The sequence below is a fragment of the Arvicanthis niloticus genome, chromosome 16 (assembly GCF_011762505.2).
Source record: "Arvicanthis niloticus isolate mArvNil1 chromosome 16, mArvNil1.pat.X, whole genome shotgun sequence".
Classification (NCBI taxonomy): Eukaryota; Metazoa; Chordata; class Mammalia; order Rodentia; family Muridae; genus Arvicanthis; species Arvicanthis niloticus.
In genome coordinates this window covers 57,481,592-57,508,723 of record NC_047673.1, presented here as the reverse complement: position 1 = coordinate 57,508,723, position 27,132 = coordinate 57,481,592, and the positions used below count along the sequence as shown (strand labels likewise).

The window sequence follows — 27,132 nt, the reverse complement described above, 5'->3', positions numbered from 1 at the left end:
AGACTTGGGGAGCTGTGGGAGAGTTGATATTTAGCAAGAACCATGGCCTGTCGACTTGCCATCTATACCAGTGTGATTGACATCTACCTGTCCCAAGTTCTTTTTTGCCTCTCTATTTCTCCCTTCCCCCACCATCTCTCACACATTCACATACTCCTCTCCTTGGAGCTAAACTACTTCACTTGGAGCTAAACTACTTCAAAGTATTTCTTATATTCATTGTCTTCATTTCCTTCACATATTCTAATTTAACTGCAGCCTCTTATATGCTCTTTCTCAGCCACACTGGACACTTCTATTGCATCCTTTCTATGAGTGTATTGTTAAAATATCCGTTCTTAATACTTTCAGTTAAGAATGACAGGCCCATAGACTCACCCCATATCTTAAATAAAATCTTAATAACAACTGTTCCCTGATACAGTTCCAAAAAGACTCTGCTCCCTTGCCTAGAAGCATTCTGCTTTGTTCCTCACAAGGGACAAGTACAGTCCCTGTGGACATAAAGACTCAATGTATTTCTCGTCCACATGGGAGGTCTGTCAGTTCCTCCCAGTTAAATACCATTAGAAAGAAAAACACCACACTGAATATGTGGGATTATTCCGTGTAGGTTAACAAACACTAGGGAGGTTCACAAGGTATCTCCCTAAGAGTGGGTAAGAAACCTAGTATTTGGATTTGGGCTTTGGCTAGATGTACATGGAAGAAACATCGAGAAGGGAAAAGGAGGGGCATTGGGAGGAGGAAAGCTAGATCACACAGTGAAAGAGATAGCAAGGAACGAAGAGGGTCCAGGCGTATGTTTCATAATACAGCCCCGCATACATACACTGTATATGTATTTCTTTGTCTCTGTCTGTCCTCTCTCTCTTTCGCTTTCTCACTTCCCTTCCTTCCCTCCCCCCTCTCTCTGACACACACACACACACAGAAACAGACACTCATCTTTCTCTGAGGAAATAACTCGGTTCTGAGAGAACTAAATTACTTTCTTTCTATGATTGTGCCCTGTGCCCTTACATGAGAAATTCTTGCCTTCTCACTTTTACAATGAAACTTAGCTTCCAGAATATGATCCTATGGGAGACATACTGACTCCGTATCAAACAAGAAAACAAGTATTGAAACCAGAATTAGCAGAGTTCCCTATTCAGTCTTGGATAGCCCTACTCCCAGTGCCTTGGTACCAGTCCCAGGTAAGGCAACGCAGAACTGCTCTGCGAATGCCCCTTGATTTCCTGTGCAGTTTATCTCCCTTTTCTGCTTATGACATTGAAGTTCCCACAACTGAAGAGTTGCCCTTACTCATCACTCTCAAATGTAGCCATTTTACCTCCCTTACATCATCTTTTGGCTAGTTTCAACACACTAATGACCCTTCATCTCTCTCTAGCCTTGACTTGACTTCCCTGACATGCTTCTTCATCTTTGCCTAACTATCTCCAAGTACATCAGCTTGGCTTGTCAAAGGCCAAACTTATTATCTGCATCCTGAATTTAATGGTTTTGGTACCGAAACCTTGATCCCACTGTCCCAGATCGGCAGCACACCTTCACTGAGACTCGATGGTGCTTCATAACGCCCGAGCCACCGGCATTCATCGTTCAGCTATCTGTCAGAAACATCATCTTCCTCTTTATCAAACACGTAGCTGTCATCTCATGCACAGGGCCTTGTCTGAACCCTCAGGAGATGGGCTGTCCTCACTGTATAGCACCATTGGCCTCCTTGTTCCTCTGTTATCATAGCTACCTCATCCATTCATTTATCCATCACTTCTGGCACCAAACCTTTAACTCTTTGAGTTCAGGAACCTTATCTTACTACTCTTTATGTAGTGTGACATGTGTATGCAGCATAAATATCTGGTATAGATGTGTTACTAGTTATACACAGAGATAGACTGAAGCATCTCACCTCTTTTTTTCTTGTTGTTTTTTGTTTTTCCCTTTTATTTTTTTTATTGAATACTTTATTTACATTTCAGATATGACCCCCTTTCCCCAATCCCCACCCACCCAGGAATCCCCTATCTCATCCCCCCTCCTCCTGCTTCTATGAGGATGTGCCCCCGCCCACCTGCCCACTTCCACCTCCCCACCCACACTGAGGCATCCAGCCTTCACTGGACCTGAAACTTCCTCTCCCACCTATGCCCGACAATGCCATCCTCCCCTACATATACAGCTGGAGCCATCTTACCTCTTGAATGAGACCTGGCCCTAAGTGGGACATTAGTTAAATAATCTTGTTGTCTAAGGATCTCTCTCTCTCTCTCTTTCTTTCTTTCCCACTCCCCCTCCCTGTTCCCATCTGTTTCTCCCACGTGCATGCGTGCATGTGTGTGTGTGTGTGTTGCACATACACTATGACATGTGTACAGAGGCAAGAGGATAACTTTTGAGAGTTGATTTTCTCCTTCTACCATGTGGGTCCCCAGGATCTAATCAAGATTGTCAGACATGAAAGACAAGCAAGCACGTCTACTGACTGAGTCATCTTGCTGGTTGTATGTAAGAATTTTTCTTAGAATTTTTCTAGACCTAGAATAACTAGGAATTTGATAATTTAATAAAAAAATGTTAAGCCAAGTATGTTTTGTGCTTGTATTTTGCTTTTACATTTTGTAAAAATGTTAAGATTGATGTTGAGTAAGCTGTACAATTTCTTTTTCTTTTAAATTACACATTTTACAGAAACAGTTTGTTTTTAATTTGGTTATGACTCCTGATCATTTCAGTAATATCTTTTTCAGTGAAGTATACATTTTTCATTTTATCTATAATTTTTACCTATAAATAATCACTATTCTACCTTTGCACTTAAGGAAATATCAGACTCTGAGATGGGAACCTGGACTCTTGCCTTCCAGTCCGGCGTTATCTTCCCTAGACCCAGCTGAATGCTGTGAAGGAGATGAGTTTGAAGTGTAGCACACAATGGGATTTGGCAGTGCTAGGCTTACATAGTTGGGCAGATTTTCCTCTCCCTCCTTCTCCTCTTTCTCCTTTTCTTTTCCTCCTCCTCCTCTTCCTTTTCCTCCTCCTCTCCCTCCTCCTTCTTTTCAAAAACAGTTTCTCTGTGTATCCCTGCCTATCCTGAAACTTATTCTGAAGATCAGGATGAGCTCGAACTCAGCTATCTGCCTGCTTCTGTCTCCCAAGTACTGGGACTAAAGGCCTGCGCCACCGTGTTCAGCTCATTCTTTACTTCCAAAGGACTTTTATTTAGAAATAAATATGTATTAATTGGAAGTTGCAAAGGTCCTTTTTATCCCTTGTTTGGCTTACCCATTCTGATGAATATGATAGACGAAAGAGAATGGCAAAAAAAACACATACTAAATGCTCCTGGTCCTTCCTAAATTTGACCTTGTAATAGTTCTGTAAGATGTAAACACCAGAACTGTTTTTAATAGACATCGATGGTGTTCTGCAGCAGGCCTAAGAGGAACCACCTAGAGTCAGTGTGGATGTCTGGGCAGGTGAACAACTAGACCAGAGGGTAAGCAAGGAATAGGCAGTATGTATAGGAGTGGATTGTCAGGACTGGGCAGCTGGGAGGGGAAGGCAGAGTGTTGACCTGGGGATAGCTCATTGCCTGCAGATGTTTCCTATGTAAATAAGGCTTCCCTATTCCCTCTGATTATCTTTTTTCCCCTCAAGTTAAACCCTTTGAAATGTCTGCAGGTTCTTAGTTTCAGTCACAGTGAAGAAAAATCTTGGGTGGCCCCACCCACAGCGAGGGTTCAGCTTTTTCTTAGAATTTTTCTAGACCTAGAATAACTAGGAATTTGATAATTTAATAAAAAAAAATGTTAAGCCAAGTATGTTTTATGCTTGTATTTTACTTTTACTGAAAAAATACATTTTGTAAAAATATTAAGATTGATGCTGAGTAAGCTATGCAAAGCATCCGCACAGCTTTAAGGAAAGCTGACAAACTTTTCATCAGCTTTATAACTAAGATTGTATGCTCTGGAAAGAGACCTCAGCCTGGCAAGTAAGTTGGACAAAGTCTACAGTTTCCATATTGAAGGGGTATTACTGCTTTATTGAACCACTACAGAAAAGATACAGTCAATAAATGGTATGCAACAACTGTTTCTAGATGAACTTGGTCTCCTCCGGGAATAGGTCCTGGCTATGTGTCAGGGAGGGCCAGTCTCCTTGTATTTCCAGTACCTTTCCTCTGGTTCCGGACGTGGGAGGCTCTGGGCTATCTGACAAAGCTACAGTTCTGTATGATGTTGCTTCTGTCAGCAACATCACTGAGTCAGAGCACAGGAAAAAACAAGAGAGGAGCAGGTGAGTCCCTGGCTCTCCCTCTCTGGCTAAGGACCCTGCTAAAACTCATAATCTCATTATAAAGCTTTTAATGGAGATTAAGTGATGTTCATTAAAAGCCAAACCCTCCCCAGATTCACTACTCCACAGAACGATTACATTTATATTAGTCTTGAGACCCATTAAGTTGTTTCTAAGGGAAAAGAAGTCTCACCTTTTTCTTTCTACAGAGAAGGAACTAATATTAAAAAATAATAAAGTAGAAGGGACTGCGGCAGGCATGTTTTATTCTCAGCTTTCCCTGAGGGCATATAAAAAAGGTTTGATAACTGAGAGACTAGTCAAGCTAGGGAATAAAAATTGAAAAAAAATGACATGGCCAATAAAATATCGAATTTATAGATTTCCCTACTTTTGAAGACTACCCTTCATGGTGGCATGAGAATTGGGGGGGGGGGATAACCTGGTGTACAGCATATCTTAGTTCTACGATGATTTAGACCATGTGTCCCCATCTCTGTCGAGTAAAACCACACAGCTTAATAGGACCCATGAAAGCTTTTCTGATCTTTTAGTTCAAGATGGTCCTTTTTACACAATAAACATTTCATATGTATTTGGTAGTCAGTTGGCTGCAACTTGTGTACTGTCACTTTAACTGGATTGAGAAAAGATAATTCATGGTGACACAGTAGTTCTACCTCACATGTGCTCTCTGTAAGAATCCCACATGCTGGGCTGGGGAGATACCTCTTGCCTTGCAAGTGTAAGGATCTACATTTGATCACCAGAGCCTTCATTTAAAAAAAAAAAAAAAAAAAGCCATGTATAGCAGCATGCTCTTGTAATATCAGCACTAGGGAGGCAAAAATGGGTGAATCTATTGGTCTCGCTGGCCCTTTTGGTTGATATTGTCTATACATATGTATATCTCTATGAACACACACACATACACACACACAACACACACACATACACACACAACACACACGCATACACACACAACACACACATACACACATACACACACAACACACACATATACACACATACATATACACACACAACACATACACAACGCACATCACACACACACATACACACACACAACACACACATATACACACACAACACACACATATACACACATACAACACACACACAACATACACACAACACACACACACAAAACACACAACACACACACACACACATACGCACGCGTACACACACACAGAGGTGGTGATTAATGTATATGTGGTGGCTTCAGAGGCCTGTCTCTCCCTTTCCACAGCTGCCTGCTACAAGGTTAGTCATTATAGCATGGGATAGAATATTTCCTTATTTCTTCCCTTGGAGAGTGTTGAAATGAAGCTCTAATTTCAGCAATCATTGCAGTTTCATGTGTGTAATCAAAGGACCATATTCCAATTTTATTTTTCATGCAGAAACATTTTATGCTGGCCCTGAGAAGAAGGTTTCAATAAGACCCATTACTAGGGGGGAGGGTGTGACATGCTGTCAACAAATCCTCTCTCTTCCTTTACATATCTGGATGCTTAGTCAGGAATGCATCCTTCACCATTATTTAAGGCTGTTATGAACCCTGGGAATATGTACAGCAGCAGCAGCAGCAGCAGCAGCAGCAGCAGCAGCTAAAATCAGAACACTGCTGAACCAAGGTGTGTCATTTCGAGCCTCTGGGAGACTGAAATTCAAAAGCTGGAGATATTAAGGTCTCACCTAAGTATTACTTGCTGTCTTTCTGACACTGCTGCTGTTGGGTAGCATCCAGTAGAGTCACACCTAGGCTTCTGGTGAGTCCTCAGGTACAGAAAAACTTGCTTGATGTTTACAGTCTCGTGTCAACAGCCAGGAAATATATTGTCCTGAGGTCTACTGTGCCCACCTCCAGGCCAGGCACCTTCACATCCATGGCTCTTTCATCGTCCAGGTAACATTCTGTTCAAATAGGAATCTGAGGGGGAACTTCCCAGATTAACTATTTATTTTTCTTTCTGTATTTCTCCCCAAACCTCTGGAGGCTCTGTAAGACTCTTTTGATCCTCTTTCCAAAAGCAATGTTCCCTTCCTTTCCTTTCCTGTTCCCTTTACCCCCTCCTTCCCTTCCCTTCCCTTCCCTTCCCTTCCCTTCCCTTCCCTTCCCTTCCCTTCCCTTCCCTTCCCTTCCCTTCCCTTCCCTTCCCTTCCCTTCCCTTCCCTTCCCCTCCCCTCCCCTCCCCTCCCCTCCCCTCCCCTCCCCTCCCCTCCCCTCCCCTCCTCTCCCCTCTCTTCCCCTTCCCTTCCCTTCCTTTCCTTCCCTTTTCCAATAAAAATAAACTAGGATTGGAGAGATGGTACAGGTATGAGTTACCATTCTCTCTCAGTATCAATAGACTATTAGCTTCAGGGCTCTGACTAATGCCAAATTTGGAAATGCTTATGTCCCTTGTATAAATCCATCTTAGTTTGCATGTTATAAATTTATACTTTAAATAATTTCTAGATTATTCACAATGCCTAGTACAATGTGTTGTTGAAATAGTTTTCCTGAATTAGGAAATAAGTTTAAAAAAAAACTGTATGTGTTCAATGTAAGCACATTTTAAAAAGAATATTTTCAATCTATTGTTTAAGCCCCCGTCTGTGGAACCAGGGAATATAGAGGGTCAGATATTTGATTTCAATTCTAGGATGTAATTTAGAAGCCAGGGACAGGGTCTCTGAGTTTGGGAATTTGTTGGTCATCATGCCCTAACTAGCTCTGTCACTTTGAACAATCATCAATCCACTTTCTGTCTCTGATGACAGTGCCATTCTACTCTTTCTCCTGTCGTTTCACTGAGTTTGGCTCCCAGTGGTAGAAAATTGACTTTGCTGTAATAACTATGGCAAATGCTTCGCATGCACTATCTCAGTTTTCAACACAAAAACTCTGCAGGGAAGGCCCTTTTATGTTTGGGAAACAAAGGTCGAAAGAATCCAAATAAGGCAGGGCTCCTGTGGCCTGACCCCTGGGAGCCCTGCTCTCAACCGCAGAGCTGTGTCCTGAAGATAAGGGAGAGAAAAATATGCAAGTGTTTAGCAAACCAGGAACTGACTTAGGAAATTGTATTTAATGTGAAGAATTAGAAGATAAAGTGCTTGTCTGGGATATATATATATATATATATATATATATATATATATATATATATTATTCACTTTATTTTTTAATTCTGTATATACAGAGTTGTTCCTTCTGCTCTCTAAAATATAAAACTGACTGAGGAAAGTCATTGTAATATTTTAGAGTTAGAAGGCCTCTTATCCTGTGGAGAATGTGGTAGTCAGTTTGGTGTCACTATAATAGATGCCTGAGATCATCACCTCATTGTAAGGGTTGATTTTGTCCCACATTTTTACACATTTCAGTTCATGTGTGATTGTCCCTTTGCTTTGGGGATGTGCTGAGGCAGCATAGCATGTCAAGAGCACATAGGAGAACAAAGCCACTAGTATCATGGCTAAGACGCAAAAGAGAGAGAAGAACGGTCAGGATTTCAGTCTCTCCTTCGAGAATGTGACACCCTTCCCAACATGAAGACCTCCCCTTAAGCTCCTCTTCTTAAAGGTTACACTATTGGGTACCATGTCCCAATAGTACCATGCTGAGAACCAAAATGTTAACACATGGGCCTTGGGGGACATACCAGATCCCCCGAACCTTCTGAACCTGTCTCCTGGCCTTGGAAAATGGAGGTCAGTGACTTACCATCGAGAGTATCATAAGAATGCAGTGAAACTACAGGTAATGTGCAGCCTATGCCAACAGCTCTCTGCAAAGCCTTTTCTGAGATTCCCAAAGAGGGTCCCAGGTTACTATCTTTGGCTCTGAGACAGATTTTTTTTCCCCTTTACATGTTATTGCAGTGGTTCCTATCATTTCCTTTGTTTGGGGTGATCTGAGGTCCTTCCTCGGTGGTCAGCAGTCTCTCTCCCTCTGCACTTTCTTCTCTCTGCTGACAAGACCTGTGGCACACTTTATCTGGAAGGGAAGAGCTCCATTTTGCTTCTCTCTGAGTCGTTTTTTCACTGTGAATGAAATTGACAGCATTTTTACCAGAGCCGCTGGACCCTTTGATTCACACTGACCTCACCTTGTAACTGAAACTTAGCACTCAGCAGCTCCACCTGCAATCTGCCTATGACATTGTGCTCATTACGTAGCTTCGAGGTACTTAGCCTCTGAGCAGTGTTCGCTTTTAATTCGTCTCCTCCTTGTTAATTGCCAACATGAATTTCTCTGGAAGCTGTGCAGCAGCGTGATCTCAGGACTGGATCCCTCTAGGCATTCATTTTGCTGTGTCTCCCTGAATGGCAAGCTGGCTTTGGCTGCAAGATGGATACTAGAGTGACGTTATGGTACATGGCCATGGCCATGGCTCTTGGATCTCTAGAGAAAGCAAAATGAGCGTTATTGCCTGGCATACGAGAGCGTCTATTGCTGCCAGCCATCATGCTCACTGACCTAGAGATAGTTTCTTTTTCTTTTGAAAAGAAGAACGTCTCTTAGTTGATTAAAAATTCCACTTGCCAGGGTGCCTTTTAATTAAGATGTCATAAAATTGATATCCATGTATAATCTCCTGGCTTCTGCTCAAAAACACATGAATGCTGAAGACATTGTGTCCTGGGCCCAATCGAAAAACAGTAACAACCACCAAAAGGCTCACACTCTCACAACTCGGATATACAATGTTTGGTGGGGGGTGGGGGGTGGGGGGGTGGGAGCTCGATGTGAATCCCGGCTGACTGGGAAGCAAACAGCTCAGGCTAGAGAAACATCTCCCCCTCTCATCTGAGTTGCTGGGAATGTTCATAAATGTGTAGCTTTAGCACAAGTTCAGAAACTAGAACACTGAGGTGTACTGTGGTCTACCGTGAAGAACATGTGCCAACCACCAGTTTGGATTACGAAGGATACTAGAGCGTATATACTGTGTGGGTAAGCACAGGGCTTGCGAGCCAGCTATAGAGCTCTGCTTGGCCACTGGCCCAGGCTGTGTACCTTGGACAAGTCACTTCACTGCTCTAAGCCTCCATTTTCTTATCTTTAATGGGGATAATAAGACTTAACTCGTGGGATTAAATGAGATAATGCCCGTAAAGTGGTTAGTCGGATGTCTGGCCCAAAGTAAGTGCTTACTAAGTGGTCGTAATTATGAGAAATAGAAGGGTGTAGGAAGCTTTGCTTTAAGGCTTCTTGTCTGGCAGTGCCAGGACGGCTCCCCACAGCACTGAGGAAGAAGCAAACTAGGCAGATCCCTATGCAAAGACTCAGGCTGACTCAGCTTGCATCCCTGACTGAGACATCTTACTTTCCCTGGTCCCTTGAGTAGGGGGTCCTATTCTTCTCTTTACTCTCTGTTGACATCACATCTGCTGCTTGTCCTGACTGACTGTCTCAAAGCTCCCTGAAGCAAGAGTGGGGATGGTAACCGTTGGGAATGGAAGATACTTGCATAGAGAGGAGCTGCTCTATCAAGCGTTGTGTACTGAGATCCACAGTAAATAAAAAAAGCAAAAGCAAAAAAAAGGGGGGCAAGAGCTAGAAGGGCCTGGAAGTGTCTCGTGTCTTTTTAGTGTGTGCTGCAACTGTGATTAATCTTGGTACCTTCATTTTCTGATTAGCTGACCTCAATTTATTTTTTCACACTTCCCTTGTCCTGTATCTTTATATGGAAAAAAATAGAATAATTATTTAAAGAATAGGTTTACAGAGGAAGGGATGGAGGGCACTGCCCAGCTTGGGTGTCCTTGACTGAGAGAAGTAAGCATCAAGCTGGTCCCATTGGGCTATGTGTGCTGGGATCCAGCTCTTAGGGACTGGGCATAGAGAAACATCCCAGAGCAGACCCCTGAGAACTATTTCAAAGGTGAGTCAAAGTCCTCTCAGTTAGGAGAGAAGAGAGGTGAGTTCCTGGTAATCGGTTGGGCATGTGGCCTAGCCACAGATGCCGAGACTCCTGGAGAGACACAGTGGATTCCAGAGGCAGGAACATCCTTGAATCCAAGATCCCCTGTCAAAGGAGGGAGTAAAGCAGAACATGCTGGACCTCTAGACTCAGTCCTTGCAGGAACTCCGTCCTATGAAGATTTGTGATGCAGTCCAAGCATCAGTGACTAAGGACCTCAGACAGCACTCCTAGGTTTGTTTGAGCCATCTGTAAGAGAACATTTAAAAATATCTCATACTTCATTATTTTATAGATAATGTTTTGCAAATACACAATATAATCTTATAAAATTTAATTATAACTCACAAGTGAGTATACTTGCATATAGATGACTTGTTCAAAAAGTTACTTACTGAGTTAGAGAGATGGCTCAGTACAGTGCCTACAAGCAAGCATGAGAACCTGAGTGTAGATTTCAGTGCCCTCATAGGAAAGTCAGACAGGGGTCCAAGTGTTTATAGCCTCAGTACTGCAGGGGTGGGAATGGCGACCTTTGAAGCTGGCTGGTTGGTCCATCTACCCAGTTGGAGAGTGCTAGGTTCAGTGACAGTGATAAACCCTGTCTCAAAAACGCGGTATACAGAGATGGAGGAAGACGTCAACCTCTGGTTTCCCCACACACGTGCACATGCATGAATATTCACACATGTCTGCACATGTACACACCCAGGATGTCTTGAATGTACTATTTATTTTTAAAAGTTTAGGGGTATCTGATCTCCACTGGGGGCTAAGGAACAGGTAACAGTCTATATAGACCCCTCTCTGTATGAGGTTTGAGCCACTGCTCTGTGTTATGTGGCCTTGTATCCTAGCTAGAGAGAGTCAAAGAAAGCGTCAGATGCTATCACAGCCATGCCAAAATGCTCAGTGACTGAATGTTGATTTCCTCTGAAAAGCCCTGGTCTCAGTGAGATTTGGCATGAGCGTCTCTTCATTTATTCACAGATAGCTGATGTGCATCCCTCCCTACATCAACTTCTGCAGTCTCTTCCAGGGGCACGCCTGAGGCTAATGCACTTTGCACACATCTATATGCTAACTAATGACTCCATGGAGCATAGACACCTGTAATCCAGAAGGAAGTGTGGTAACTGACAAGCCTTCACTGGGGCTTTCAGCTGGATGCCTAACCGGGAGATTATAAGGCATCATGTCTATTCAGAATGGATCCTTGGCTTTGAACTAATTAACTATGCATACTATGCAGATTATTACAGACACCGTGTAGCAGTTGCTTGGGTTGTTGAGTACTCTCATTTCAAGAGAAAAAAGATGCAAACATGCATCCTTATGTGCACCTGTGCATATACTGAAGGCAGGGTATGGAAAGTCTAGGGACTTTCAGCCCTAATAAGGGTTTGGTTTTGTCCAACTACAATCGAATCTCTCACTGTTTTCTTCTGTAGAAACCTTTCTTATGCTTGGTTGAGCCCTACTGGCTTCTTCTCCAGTGTCTCGGGCTCTCCCTGCTCTTAGGTTGAGTGGCTGGTGCAGTGTCCAGCAGGAGATAGATAGTGTGGCAGTGAGTACAGAAAACCCTGCTGTGGGAACTCTTCTTCCAAATATGATAAAGAGGAACCAGTGTCAGTGATAAGTTAGAGGCAAAGACAGTAGAGCAGATGGCTCACGGATGGTTTCTGTGTGTCTCACCTGAGCACCGTGGTGGAGTGGAATGCTACTTTAAACCAGGCACAGAGGCACTTCTGAGTGCTCCACCAGCCTCGTGTCATGTGACCTACATCTTATGATAGTCACCTACTTCTAAGCAATATTCCATTGCTGACACCAGGCTTTTGAATAGGGTTCCTCTAGAATGCTATTAAATTCTTTGCGTTTACTATTTCCCCAAAGTCCTTGAAGTTAAAAATAAAAGATAAGCGGTTTGCAATAAGCACAGATTGTGTGGGAGTGAAATCCTGGGCTTTGCAGGCAGGTGCTATGGCAGAAAACACATTGAGATTCACATCAGAGAGGGGTTTGGGTGCCAGGTGTTTGGCTTTAGGTTGTGAGGCAAGTCTCACCATTTCTTTGGACCTCTGTTTTCCAAATGGAGGTGTGGTTACAATAACATCTTTCTTACCACATAAGATTCCTATATCATAGGAAATAAAGCATGTTAAAATACACTATAATATGAAAAGTGGGCTATTTGAGACGTGGCACTTTGTGTGAGTTTTCAAGCCTGTAACTCTCAGTATTAACTATTCCTTTGTGTGTAATAAATTATCCCCAATCCTGTAAGTTTAAAACCTAGGTATTCATCACACCTCCTAAGAGCGTGGCAGCAGCTGCTTAGCTTGGTGGTTAGCTGGCTGAGTCTCTTATGAGGTTGCCCTGAAGTTGTCATGCCCCTGTCATTTGAAGGCTTGACTATAGCTTCAGAACTCATATTCTCACTGGCTGGCCTGTCTTATCTTAGTTTCCCCACTGTATATTGCCTGGAGATTTAAGTTTATTACTTCATGATTGTCCCAAGGGGGCTCCTGAATAGAGGAAAGGAAGGATGGATAGGGGGAGTGTAAAGGAGAAAAGGAGGAAGAGAGGAAGGCAAAAAAGAAGGGAGAGAGAAAGAGAGAGAGAGAGAGAGAGAGAGAGAGAGAGAGAGAGAGAGAGAGAAGAGAGAGAATACGAAGGTAGAAGCTGTAGTCTTTTAGTGTATAGTATAATAAATGCCATGGCACCTTTTCTGCTCCATGTTATAGGTTACTCACATCAAGTCCTCAGTACTTGTGGGACAAACGATGGGAATAGGAATACTAGGATATAGCATTTTCAAAGGCTTTCTTGGAAGATGGCTGACACATACAAGAATTTATGAGAGGCTTTGAGGTGAAGAGGATTCTAAATGTCTAAGCACAGTCGACAGTGTTAGCTTCATATCTAGCTGGAGAGTGTTTGAAAGCGCTGAATAAAAATCAGAATCCTTATATACTACCTTTCCATGCTCACCCAGGTTGCTGTTTTATTCCCCGGGATGTGACTTTGGTATCTGTTCTACTGGTGCCGTTGGTTCTTTTGCCTGGAGCCCTTTTGCTGTTTTGTAATCAAAGACTTGCTGTAGTCTCCAGAAAGGAGCTGACTGGCATAGTGGTGTTGGGGCTTTGGCTTGCCACTTCCTGACCCAGCAGACACTGCCAATTTCTTTCCTCCGTCTCTTGGCTTGCCTGCACACAGAGTGGAGAGGTCTTGTTGGATTTATTGCATCTCCTTGAATAGCTCCCTTTATCACGCACAAGGCCTGTCCTTGTGCCCCTCTATGCTTCCTGACCTGATCTTTTCATGAAACCACCATCTTTTCCATGTGCTACAGAATCTGACAGCATCTTATCCACAGGGCTTGCCCCAGAGTCCTTCATGATTTATGACACAAATAGACTTTTGCAGGTGTTCTGTTATGGTACACAGTTCTAGTGACCGAAATGTTTACTGGGGAGGAAATAGCAACTTCATTCCAAATAGCAACTCTTGTCCTGAGTGTGAAAAGTCTAATATCCACTGCACATTGGGGGCAAGTTGTAGGCTCTAGTCTGTTTCATCTCCTAGGAACGAATGATAATAGTACCCATGTCCACTGGCATATCTTAACATATATTGGTCATTCTTAGGACTGTTCCCCTCTTCTGTTTTATTAGTTTTTATTTATTTTCTTAGGCCTTGTTCTCACCCCACTATTAATAGTAACAGGGCCTTGCATCTTAATAGTATTTGTCTATTTGGAGCCCAAATACCACCTCCTACGAATGCTTATAAGATGGCTCTTTCTCCCTCTCTCTCTCCTGTGTGTTTGTGTGTGTGTGTGTGTGTGTGTGTGTGTGTGTGTGTGTGTGTGTGTGTGTTTAGAAGTCAGAGAGCCTTGAATGTCAGAAGCCATTCACCCCTTGGTTTTGATACAAGGTCCTTCACTGGGATCAGGGACCTACAAATTAGAATAGACTGGCTAGAACCAACCCCTGGTCTGCCTGTTTGTGCCTCCTCAGTTCTCCTACCAAGGGTTTTCACTTAAAGGCTCAGAATCGAAACTCAGGTCCTCATACCTGTACAGCCAGCACTTTCCAACTGAGTCATCTGCCGGCCCCTCCGTTGTTATGTTTTAAGCTGCTTATGTGTTAACGAGCATGGAAGAGGTGGGTTGTCTGTTCATGTGTAGAGGCAGAATCCTAGATGGAAGGGACTGAAGCAAATCTGTTGTGCTCACTGGAAGACTGGGGAAGTCTCCGATGATCCCTGGTCTGAGTGGGTTGTCAGAGTTGTTGTCCACCTTCTACTTGGAGTCTGGAGAAACTTAATCCATTGCTAGTTTAGGCGGCATAGGTCAGTGTCCTTCAGATTTCCTGCCTTCAAAACTCAGGAAGAGCTGCTGCTTCCTTCAGCACTCCCTAGCTATAAGCTGCGGTTATAAAGCTCTTAGGGTTGTTCTAATGTGACAGGGATAGAACCGCATGACGATACTTTGAGTGTGAGAGTCCTGGTCCTATTCAACAGGCTTGGACACTTCACAGGAGAGTATGGAGAAGCCTCTGCCTCAAATGTTGTCATTCCCAGAGTCCCCTGGAATGGAAATGAGGCCGTTGTGCTGTATATGTCCTTCTGTCTAATTGGTAAATACAGTGGCAAGATGTGGAACATCTCAGAGTCACCCTGAGGTGCTAGCCAGGAGTGAGAAAGCACTGGGTAAAGTCATCAGTGAGGATAAATAGACCAAAATGTAAGTGGCAAGAAGCATGATGAACAATTTCTGATAATAAAAACCCAAGTACCCACTTTTTACCCAAGCATCTCAAATCAGTTAATGACAAGGTTGTCTTCTTCCTCCACGTTCCCTCCCTGTCCCTTAGATTTCCCAAGAGACTTAGCTAGGCTAAAAACCAGAGTTCCCTGTCTAAGTTCTTTAAACAATAGCACAGTGTAGCTGAGATCTCATAAGGCTATATTTTTACTGTCATCTCCAATGTGTAGCAGTGCTTGGTAATTACATGGTACTTCCATCTGTAAGACAGTAAACAGCTTATACACTTTCAACCTACATCTCCAGCACTCTTGCCAAGACAAGAGATTGTATCATACCCTCATGGCCTCGCTGGTCCACCTGTGTCTTACTGAAGTATCTTTTCTGAAAGGGGCAATGCTGGCGGAGTGATTCTTACCCACTGTAAGAACGGCATTTTGTGGGCTGAGGAAATGTCTAGGTTTTCCACAGAAGCAAGAGTGTGAAGGAGCAGCCGCCACAGTATCACCAGTTACTGCACTTGATTACAAACCAGATGGCTAGAAACATTAGGAAATATTTTGTCTGTTAACGGATGCAGAATTTTGTTTCTGATGTATTGTCTGCTCCTAACATTTTACCAAAAAAAAAAAAAAAAAAAAAAAAAAATTGCTGACTCTTTGGCAGCAAATTTTGGCAACATATTGTCTGCTCTTTCTGTAGTCTGTTCATTCTGCTGAGAATTTCTTTGGCTGTGAAGATTCTAATTTCATATAATAGCAGTTGTCAGTTTTGGGGGGTGGTATTTGATTTTTGTGCTTTGGGGATTCTCCACAGAAAGTTTCTGCCTGTATCTGTGTTTTGAAGTGTTGTTTTTTTAAAAAAAAAAAATTTACTGGATATTTTATTTGCATTTCAGATGTAATCCCCTTTCCCCATTTCCCCCTACCCAGGAAGCCCCATCCCATCCCCATTCCTCCTGCTTCTATGAGGATATGCCCCCACCCACCCTCCCACCTCCTCATCCACAATTTGACCAACACTGGGGCGTCCAGCCTTCACTGGATCAAGGACTTCCTCACCCACCTATGCCTGACAATGTTATCCTCTCCTACATATACAGCTGGAGCCATGGGTCCCTCCTTATGTGCTCCCAGGCTGGTGGTTCAGACCCTGGGAGCTCTAGTTGGTTGGTATTGTTGCTTTTGTGTGTCTGTGTAGTCCCAGCTGTCCTGGAACTCATTGTATAGTTCCGCAAGCTAGCCTTGAACTCAGAGATTCACCAGCCTCTGCTTCCTAGTGCTGGGATTAAGGGTGTGCACCAACACCATCCTAGTTTTAATTTTATTAACCATAGTCTTAATACATTGCTTCAATTGAACCAACTTGACTTCAATCCATTATGCAAATGCAACATTTATTCCATTAAAATTTGTTGGCATGATTACATACATCTTTTAAGTTTCACAGCACAATAAATTGTGTTGAATGTTCCATTTCTTTGTTTTTTGATTTTCTTATTTTGTCAGTAATGACAACATACTTAAAATAAAAGTCTTTAAAATGGCAGAATAATGTGATAACATGTCCTCACTGATAATTTACTACTTCGATATAATGAACTCATCTGAGAGATTTCATTAAAAACAGCAAGGTGCCTGAACATCAAAACCAGGATGGTTTTAATCACAGAATTATAGTAATTATGCAGATCCTGAGATTTTCATCAGACATAAAAGGCTTCCAAGGGCAAGCATGTACTTTAAACTTTGTACTAATAACTATGTATTGTTCTAATTATAGTTGAGATTCATTGGGGCCAGAGAAATGCAGAAGAATATATCAGAGAGAAAATGTTATATATTAAACTTTTACAGAAAATGGATAAATAAACAATTTTTGGTGGTGTGGGGACATTAGAAAGAGGCTTGTCTCCTGGGCAGTGAGAAAGGCTCTCCCATGTGTGAACACAGAATGAAGCGGGTACACAATATATCCAGAGCAGGGCAGTGAGCCTGAATCATCGTCATATCTTGAGTGTAGAGAATGACTGGGAGACTTCTTTCCACCAGGGGATCTGGAAGTGCATTTTCTTCTCACCAAGACTGGGACAGAATACTAGAAAATGAAGTGGTTGTTGGCCCAGAACTTAGATTTCTGAGGTTAGGCAAGGATACTATAAAAATAATTTCATAATCATAGATTATTTAAAATACTGTTTTCATAAAATAGCAAAATGTAGGACATCCTTGATGTTACGGTACCCGATATGTAAGGATACATACAGGATGGTTTTATAAAAAATCTCTAAACAAAAATATATATTTGAAATGCTTTTATTGGCTCATTGATTAAATTTATGGCCATGATGATTAGGATGATTTAAAAAAAAAAAAAAAGAGAACACCTCAAAATAAATGTGTCAAGAGATGTTGTCTGTCATAGAGGAGAGAGGAAGGGTGACCTAGGGGACATGGAAATGGTGAGTCAGTCTTGCTCCTCCTTTATTACAAGGATTCAGTGTTGGGGCACAGTCATTCTCAGAACTGATGACCAAGAAAGATGCAGAAGTCCTCATATAGGTGGGAAGATAGAATTTGAGTTCTGACAAGAAGCATCTCATCTCTGTTCTTCTCCTACCCCATGCCCTTCTGTGTTAAAGTCCTCTTTGCCATTAGCAGGACCTGTTGGAGACCACGGTGGGACAGCTATCTATATCAGATCCTGGAGACAGGAGCTGGTGGGGCAGCTATTGCCAATCCCTCTGACCATGTCAGCATCGGTATTCTGTACTTTCATATTTGACCATCTGGGTACCTCCCTACTTGTTCATCAGAAAGCTTGCAGTCTATTCTGATGGCCACTGGGTCTGCCTCAGAGGAGAGCATCCACACCTGACTGCAGACCTCTCCCTGCTGGACAGGCACTGGCGGAGAAATATTGCTGCCTGTAGTAACAGAATCACAGAAGCTTTGCTTTTGAGCATTAAAATGTGGGTCATTAGGAAGAGTTACAACATACAGAAAAATAAAGACAAGTTGATTCTCAACAGAAGTACTGTTTGCATTTGGCAGTGGTTCCTACCAATCTTTTCATGTTTATTTGATGGACACTTGTGTTCTAATTAACAAAAAACACTCATACTTAACTATATGCCATAAGCACTTTCCATAAATCTTGGGGGACAGGTCAGTCGTCTACTGATTGTCTTGGTGAATGAGTCCTCAGCGTCTTCGGTGGTGGGTTGCAGCTTCATGTAACTGAGTGTGGAGTTCATGAGAAATTCAGCAAGAGTAAGGTTTCTAAATAGGCAGTGACCAAAATGACTTCAAAATCAAATGCACAATGACCACAGTTGTTTCTAGCAGTGCTCACCCAGGCTGCATTGGGAGATTTCACTGCAGCCTGGGTTTTCAACACAAAACGTGAACTTATCTCTGTGCGTGCTACTACAGCGCATAATGCTGCAAACGCCTCAGTCCAGAGTCACGTTAGGAACTGCATTGTTCTTGTTGTGCAATGCATTCAAGTTTTCCACTCTGGTAGATACATAATGTTTGGATTGCCGTTAAGAAAGACTTTTATAATCTCCCTACTACTGTTCCTCTGATGTTATTACTACATTAGAATATAAGTATCAAATTAGTGTATCTTTGGATTTGATTGTGTTGAAATATTTGGTTTAAGTAACTTGTATATGAGTTTTTCATTTGGATTTTATAAATGATGGCTAAACAAATCTCGACTGGGGATCAGGACAGCATTTCAGCTCTCTGAAAATGCTTTAAACATACTTCTGCTGTTTTTCCTTACACAAAGTGCTTTTCTTTAGCATTGGTGATTATAGAATCAGAATGTTCATCAGTTCTGCCAAACGATGGAGATGAATTATCCATCTTGCAGTATTAAATATGTAGCCAAGATTGAATTCTGTCAAATAACCACATCATGTCATTAATATGCACAGCTGCTTAATCTTTAATAAATGTTGAAATTAAATGTATATAAACGAACTGCTTTAAAATACATGTATGATTTGTACAGAGTAAATATTTGATTTGTGTACTTATTTTATATACCTATATACCCCAGGTCAAGTGGAAATCTTTCAGATGAAACGGGGTCCTGAATAAGAAAACTTCAAGTCTGAATCGAAACACTAAGCCTCCCTGTCCTTTGTGTCTTCCCAGGTTCCCCCACGTCTTCAGCACACCAGGAAGGCTATGATGGGAACAAACAAAGGAACTTGGAGGCTCCACTTGACTGATGGTTTCTGTTTAGAAAATCTTCCCTTGGAAGCAGGAAAGTCTCATGTAATGGCTGACTTCCAAAGGCAGGCCAAGTTCTAGAAGGAAATGGATGAAATTGGTTCAGGGGACTTCAGCGGCCCTGTGGTTTAACCAGAAAAGCCCGTGTTGGGGGCCCTCCTGGTGCCCCGGGATGTTGCATACTCTGGACCTGGACACATCCACACCTGAGTGAGGATGGTCCGCCGTGGACTGCTGGGGTGGATTTCTCGGGTAGTGATTCTGCTGGTGCTGCTCTGTTGTGCCATCTCTGTCCTCTACATGTTAGCCTGCACCCCAAAAGGTGACCAGGAACAGCTGGGACTGCCACGGGCCAATGGCCCCACAGGCAAAGATGGCTACCAAGCGGTGCTGCAGGAGCGTGAGGAACAGCATCGCAACTATGTGAATAGCCTTAAGCGACAGATCGCACAGTTGAAGGACGAACTGCAGGCACGCAGTGAGCAGCTCCGCAGTGGGCAGGACCAGGCCAGCGATGCCACCAGCCTGCGCTCAAGCTGGGACCATGAACCCAAAGCCCAGGCAGATATGCTGGCCTTCCTGCGTGGGCAGGTGGACAAGGCGGAGGTACATGCCGGTGTCAAGCTGGCCACGGAGTATGCTGCTGTGCCTTTCGATAGCTTCACTCTGCAAAAAGTATACCAGCTGGAGACCGGCCTGACGCGCCACCCTGAGGAGAAGCCAGTGAGGAAGGATAAGCGTGATGAACTGGTGGAAGCCATCGAATCAGCCCTGGAGAGTCTAAACAGTCCGGTGGAGAGCAGCCCACACCAGCGTCCTTACACAGCTGCAGACTTCATAGAAGGTTAGCATGCTTGGAGATTTTTGGGGTACAGGACAGGGATTGAGGAATTGAGAAAAAGTTCTGGAGTATCCCAAAGCCTGAACATGTCTGGGCAACAGAACATCTCTTGGCAGACTTGGTTATGAAGTGGCTGGGGGCAGGTTTTATGAGGGACACCGAAGGTGTGTTGTAATGTTTGTCTTTTCAGAAACACCTGCTCCTTCTTACTTTCTCTTGGAAACTACATTAAACACAATTTAGTATTCTCTGTTAGAAGAAGGTAGAGCTTCATGCTTTGGTTGGTAAAGTGCTTGCCCAGAAGGCAAGAAGACCTGGAACTCAGATTTGCCACATCCAGATAGGCAGGTCACAGATTTAGTAAAAGACTTTGAAAAAAAAAAAAAAAAAAAAAAACAGATGGCGAACAACTGGGGAAGACACCCATTGTCATCCTCTGGTCTCCATGGGCAAACTCACATGTGCAAATTATCATACACACCAGCACACTCCAAAAAAGAGAAGAATTAAAACAATATATAAATACAAACTCTGAAGCCCAAGTAGAATATTGAGCAATTTCACTGTATCTGTTATCCTAGACACATCTGGGAATTGGGTTGGATTATGAGACATAAAAGAATGCACAGAACAAAGCATATACACGTGCTAGATCCTGTTGGAGGCATGCTACACAGACACTGTGTATTCAGGAGGACCCCATTCAGGGACAAGGAAAACAACTACCTATTAGTTATGGGAAAATCTGGTGTGACAGAACACAAGTGACAGAGCCAGGATTTGAACCCAAGAAGTCGGAGCCTTGAGTGCAGGTCCTTAACTACAGTGTCACTTTGTGCAGTTGTCAGAGCTGACAGAAACGAGAGGAGCCATTCACTTTATCATTGTCACAAGTCAGTCTGAGACTTACTGCCTCTATCTCTGACACTTTAGTAGACAACTCTCCTCATCTAGTTTCTTGGAGGGTTTGTAGGTATCTTCTTACTAATTGACACATTAGTACTGGTTCAAAAACCATCTACTAATTTGGGAAAAGCTGTTGAAGGCATTTAGTCCTATTACTCAACCTCTGGACAGAATCTTCTTCAACACGGCCAGAACTGTAGCTGTGTCATTTTAACTGGTACCTTTTTCTGTCAGGAAATCATACCACTGCCCCAGGAAAAGACAGTTAAAATTTCTCTTCAGTTAAAAATTCTCCCAGGCTGGGGTGTCAGCTCAAAGTGTTTGCGTTGGAAGTATAAGGACCTGAGTGTGATCTCCCAGAATCTCCTGCACACACGCATACCACTACCACACACACATACACAAAGTCAGGAATGGTGGTGCACACTTGTAATCCCAGTTCTGGGAGGTGGAGGCACATCACTGGTGCTAAGTGGTTAGCCTAGACTATTTGGTGAGTTCCAAGCCAATGAGATTGAGCCTCTATATGCACACACACACACACACACACACACACACACACACACACACTACCCTTTACTATTTCTCCTGTTCCCTTTAGGAACTTGGCTATCTTGAGATTATTTTTTTTACAGTATATCTGAGCTGTACATTCATGAACTCTTAATATAGAATCATTTTTCACATATCTAGAACTAGGTAGAGAAATCTCTTACAAGACCAATCTTTTGCTGAGGGTTATTTTTAAATTCATGTATTTGAGATACAAAAAAAAAAAAAAAAAATTACATTGCACCTCCAGCCTCTAACCAGTGTAATAATAAGCACATGATGACCATCCAGTAAGAGTTCAGCAAGAGGTAACAGCACATTTGATGGTGCTTTGGTTTACGAGGTGCTTCTACATATATTATTTTACTAGCTGACCCTCTGGGGATATCATTAAACATCTTTTTAAAGACACCACTGCTCTGCCACGCTCTCCTGAGTATGCTATAGATTGCTGCCCACATACAAAGCAATTTGAAGAGAACTTGATTACAAATCAATGCCTGCAGCTTGGAATGTTTGCCCTTTTGATTTTCAATCTGCCTGCATTTTTGAAATCTCCATCTGCTTTTCTTTATCCGTAATCTTGATATGTAAGGCCAGTCATTCTTAATCAGCAGTGGCACCAGCCTGGGTCTCTTAGCCCTGAGATTTGACTGACTGTCTGTTAAAGACATTCTTGCCCAAGCTGCACAGGGTTTGTCCCATATATAAAACACAGTTGATGTTCTTAGGGAGATCAATTCATGTGTAGCTTCTTAATGTGGTATAACTCTCAATAATAACTACTATGTGCTATATAAACAAAGACAAAACACTTTAAATGTATTTGTGAATAACTGATGCTTATAAATATCTCTGGTTATTTAGTTTTTAAGTTGTTATGCATATCAAAGCACCATGGAGGGCATCTTTTATGATCATAGGATCATAAAATATAGGATAGGATGTGGGGCATTTGGGAAGAGTCTACAAGTCAGAAGATACAAGAAGTAGAATTTAAGTTCAATTGGAGGAAATTGAAAACAGTGTTATCTCAGAACTAAGTGAGATTCCTGTCACTCCAGGAATCAGCTGGAAGACTACTGAGCTGGAGGTTTGAAATTCTGGCTCTTGTTGCAGAGAGGTGATTGGACTGAATTACACTTCATCTTCTCAGCCTTGGCTCACTTTTCTTCCATCTACACCCATTCAAAGGGAAAGAAGCAACTGGGAAATGTCGATTCCAGATCTGTTTTCTCTAATGAGTTTGAGCAGTAATAAGGACTTTTCTAGGAATAATATATTTTAAACAACTTATTTGCATTCCTAAACACAACTACAGTGAAAATGACTTTGTCTGATGTGTGAGACTTGGGTAGCCCAAAGTTGGAGTCATTTAGCAAAAGTCCATAGGAAATTAAGTTAAGCAGGGGAGTTCTGTGTGCTCAGAGGATTCGAAAGGAAGTCAGCAAATCTGTCTGCTCCTGGACTAGCAAGGTAAGAGTGGGGTTGCTTCTGAATGGATAGTTTCTTCTCCTGTTGCTATGACCAAATCCCTTATAAGAAGCACTTCGGTGTTTGTTTGGGCTTGCAAGTTTTAGGGAGTATAGTCCACCATGGTGGAAAAGCAGGCTAGGAGGCAGGTGGATGCTCCTTGCTTCACATTTAGTGGAACAAGAAGCGGAGTGCATACAGGAACGAGGCTGCGGCTATAATAGTGCAAGACCCACACCTAGTTACACACTTCTTCCAGCCAGATTCTTCCTCCTAAATGTGCCACAGCCTTCCAAAGACAGCATCACCCACCGGGGACTGACTGTGCAGACATATGAGGCTATGGGGGCCTTTCACCGTCAAACCACAGCTTGTTCCAAAGAAAAAAAAATATAAATAAACAAGACTCCAGGTAACAGTGATGTACAGCTCAAAGCTGCGAGGCAGCTAACCTAAGCAGGGGAAGCTATGTGACTTACAATGAGAGCCTTCAACTCCTTGAGAATTGGCCTGCTCCTCCGTCAACAAGAAACATGCTGTGCATGACTGACTGCCAGGGCCCTTCCTAGACCTAGGGGTAAGAGTGCTCCACCATCCACAGTGCTGAGCCATTAAAGGTAAGTCACCTACCCTACAAAAGGAGGAATTGAGAATGCACACTGATGGCATCTAGCATGGCCATGACAACTGTGTGTCTGTAGAGCTTGCAGAATATCATGTTTCTGCCTATGTAATGTATTATCTATAGGATTTATTATTTGTCTCTAAAACCTAGGAGAGCAACAGTTATCCCTCTGTTCAAAATGTCTCGTAGGCACCGAGTTTTGTGTTGAATTCTCATTTAATAGCATTAATATTTTTGCAACCATTTGGGAAGAGAATGAAAATCAGGCAGTAATGAAGTCCCTGCCTCAAACTGTCTAACTGTTCATCCCATTTCCCTATGTTTTATTACTTAGCCCTTCAGAGGAAGATACACACGCTGCCGTGTCATTTGTCATTTCTCTTTGATTTCATGTTCCCTTAAGAGGGTAGTGGATATACCCTCTTTGTTTGGATCATTCCCCAAAGCAATGTACCTTTCTAAATCTTCTGCAATGCAAATATCTGACGGTGGGACCCTATGTGAGCTTTTAGTGTCTATTGTCAGTCACTAGCCTGTGATGTTCTTCTTCTGCATCTACTGCAGTGGCAGGGCAAGAGATTTCAGACTCCAAATGACTCAACTTGGGGATGTGATGGAACCTAGCTCTGCTCTGAAAGGTTTTGAGGGTGCTGTGGCTTGAATGTATCCCTCCAAAGATTCAACTGTTGACAATGTGACAGTCTTGATGGTTTGAGCACTGAAGGATAAAGCCTCATGAATGCGATTTAGGTGTTTACAAAAGAGATTTCTGGAGCTTTTAGTAGCTGTCCTTCTACCTTCACTATATGAGGAGACAGCACACACTCTCATGCACATATACACTCACACATGCACACACACACATATTCACAAATACATGAATGCATGCACATGAACACACATATGCATGTATGCATATATACATACAGGCACACACGAGGATGCAGGGCTCCACAGTGAATCTGCAGCAGTGTCATCTTTAACTTACAAAAGTCCAACAGCAAAAAGAAGTACATTTCTGTCCTTTACAAATTATCCTGCTTCAGGGATTTTCTTATAGTTATGAAATTGATTATAAAAAAAAGGCTATGCTGAAACACCTTTTAAAATCAGGCAATTTGGAGGTTGCTATAAAACTTTGCGGCAGGTTGTTCAGTCAGTCCTGACCTGTACACTACAAGCAAGACATTGGAAACTTTTGAGATTTGGAGGTCCATTGATTATTTGCCAGCATGTGACATTGAGGGGACATTGTGATCACATTGTTCAAGCTTGCCTTGTCAGGTCCAGTGTGGCTCTAGGTCTGGATTTTTGCAACCCACTGATAAGCAAATGTACTAGGGACAATACTGGGCAGGAAAAAGGCACTTCCTTCGGCACTCATGTCAATGACTTGCTCCTTGTCCGCCACTTAGGAAGCAGAAATGCTAAGACACATTCTAATGAGTTGCTGTGTATCTGCGTATCCAGGGGCAGAAACAGGTAATAGTAGGGAGTCTGAACCCTGGGTGACCCCTGGCTTATTTTTAGGGTATTGTGATAGGCATGAAGACTGTGGTAGGCATACGAGCAAAGTATGACAGTTCTTGAGGTATACCTCAGAGTCCTAAGCCAGTGTCTACTGGAAATTGAAGGCATCGATCTTTTGATATTGCATCTGCTGGAAGAGGAGCAGATTTGTGAGATATCAGGCTCCTCTGTCACTCAGTCATCTATCCTCTGCTCTAAAATCTTGTTGGCCAGTGCTTTAATTTCCTACAAGAAGGAATAAATGATACACACTCTGGAATTAGTGATAAGAGGCTTAAATGCATGTAAATGTTCAGAGTTACACATGGTGGGGTGAATTCCTTCTTCAATGGTGTTAAGGAAAGTAGCTTTGGGGTTTTTTTTTCCCTTTATGTAGTTTAGGGGATGGCTCAGTGGAGAAGCACTTCCTTACCATGCATGAGGTATAACGTTCTAGCCCTAACACTATGGAGAGAAAAGGGAAAAGTAAAGAGGAAGAGAAGGGAGAGGGAGGGAGGGAGGCCGTGAGGAAGGAAGAAGAGGAAGAATGGAAATGGGGAGAAAGGAGAGAGAAGGGAGATGGGGAGGAAAGGGAGGAGAAGAGAGGAAGGGATACAAGGGAAGAAGGGCAGAGGAAGAGGGGGACAGGCGAGGAGGGAGAGAGAACGGATAGTCTAAGAGGGAATGTGTGATACCATGGGAGGACCAGGAGGAGGAACCAGGCTCTGACATTAGGACTCCATGGAGGACCAGGGAACTGGGCATAGCACATAGGAAGGATGAGACAGCTATGAAGTCCAGGCCAGCAGGCAAAGGGCACCTTCATAAATGTGTGTGCCTGGGTGTTTGCCAGGCCTGCTGCTCAGACTTCAGCTTGCTTAGCCACACTGGATGGGAAGTGTCGCTTCCGGAAAAGGAGTCATTTTGAGATTGGCCTCTAGCTTCTCCAATTAGGGAAGAGATTGGGTTCTACCCTTAGGCTTCATGAGCATGCATATACGAATTGCCTCTTCTGTGTGCAGAATGTCCCAGCTGTCTGAGAGGTAATAAAGAATACAGCCAGTCATCAAGCTTAAAGCCCCAATAGGATGTTTGTGCAGAAAGACAGAATTCTGAGTGAGGAAGACTTGGGAAGAGGGAACTGGCCTTTGGTGCGATGGGCTTTAGAGCTGGTAGCTGATAGTAGCTGAGTGGGCATGAAAGAGGTTGACGGTGGTAGGGTATGAGTTGGGCTTAAAGAACCAGAATGGGCACCTGGAGAGGAAAGATGAATTGAAACCTAAAGGTAGCAGAGAGTTGAATACCAGACTTCTGGCAGACAAACAGACTTGAACAAGGGGCTAAAATGATGGTGATTAGAAGGGAGACTATCCTCATCATCAAGTCGGCCCTGAGAGTCATTGGATTGTAGATCCATGACCTTGAGGGTAGGGCACAGGGATGCTTTGGATCTGAATGCTACAGCTAGAAGACCCTGTGTTGCAAGGAGATGGTAGGCTAGGCTCTTGAGCCAAAAGAGCCTCCTCACAATTTCAGCAGGCTTCTAGTATTCTACCAACTGCAGTATCTTGAGGACCCCTGTAACCAGTGATAGTGGTTGCTATGGCTTATTCCAGCTGGCTGTATGTTTGAGCACATTCTGACATTCTGTAAGCACAACCACATGTAAATTCCTATTTTCCTGTGATGTGAAGCTCTCATTATCTCCATTTAGTCCAGGGAGAATCTGAAATTGGAGGAGGTTGAGAGCCCTAAGGTTGCACAGCTGTTGAGCTACAGCACCACCATCGCAGAGCCCGGGAATTCTGCTGCCTTCGCTTGGAAGGTGGCTGGCTAAATATACTCTATTACAGACTCAGAGTGATGTGGGGCAATCTTCCTTAAAACAGGTGCGGGACTTGAAAACGCAGTGGGGGAGGGGCCTCGTGCTTGTGACTTGGATAAGTCTTTCTTGGGAAGCA

The 27,132-nt window shown here is 43.0% G+C and overlaps 1 protein-coding gene across 4 annotated transcripts in view; it reads left to right on the top strand.

Moving 5' to 3' along the window:
* The window catches only part of Csgalnact1 (chondroitin sulfate N-acetylgalactosaminyltransferase 1), a 331,610-nt gene that overhangs the window by 215,071 nt on the left and 89,407 nt on the right, over window positions 1-27,132 (top strand). For all 4 annotated transcript variants that reach the window (XM_034520928.2, XM_034520929.2, XM_076914248.1 and 1 more), the window contains one exon: window positions 19,188-20,109. In XM_034520928.2, the coding sequence (XP_034376819.1) occupies window positions 19,482-20,109 (628 nt within the window). In that variant the 5' untranslated portion in view covers window positions 19,188-19,481. The remainder of the gene's footprint in view (window positions 1-19,187; window positions 20,110-27,132) is intronic.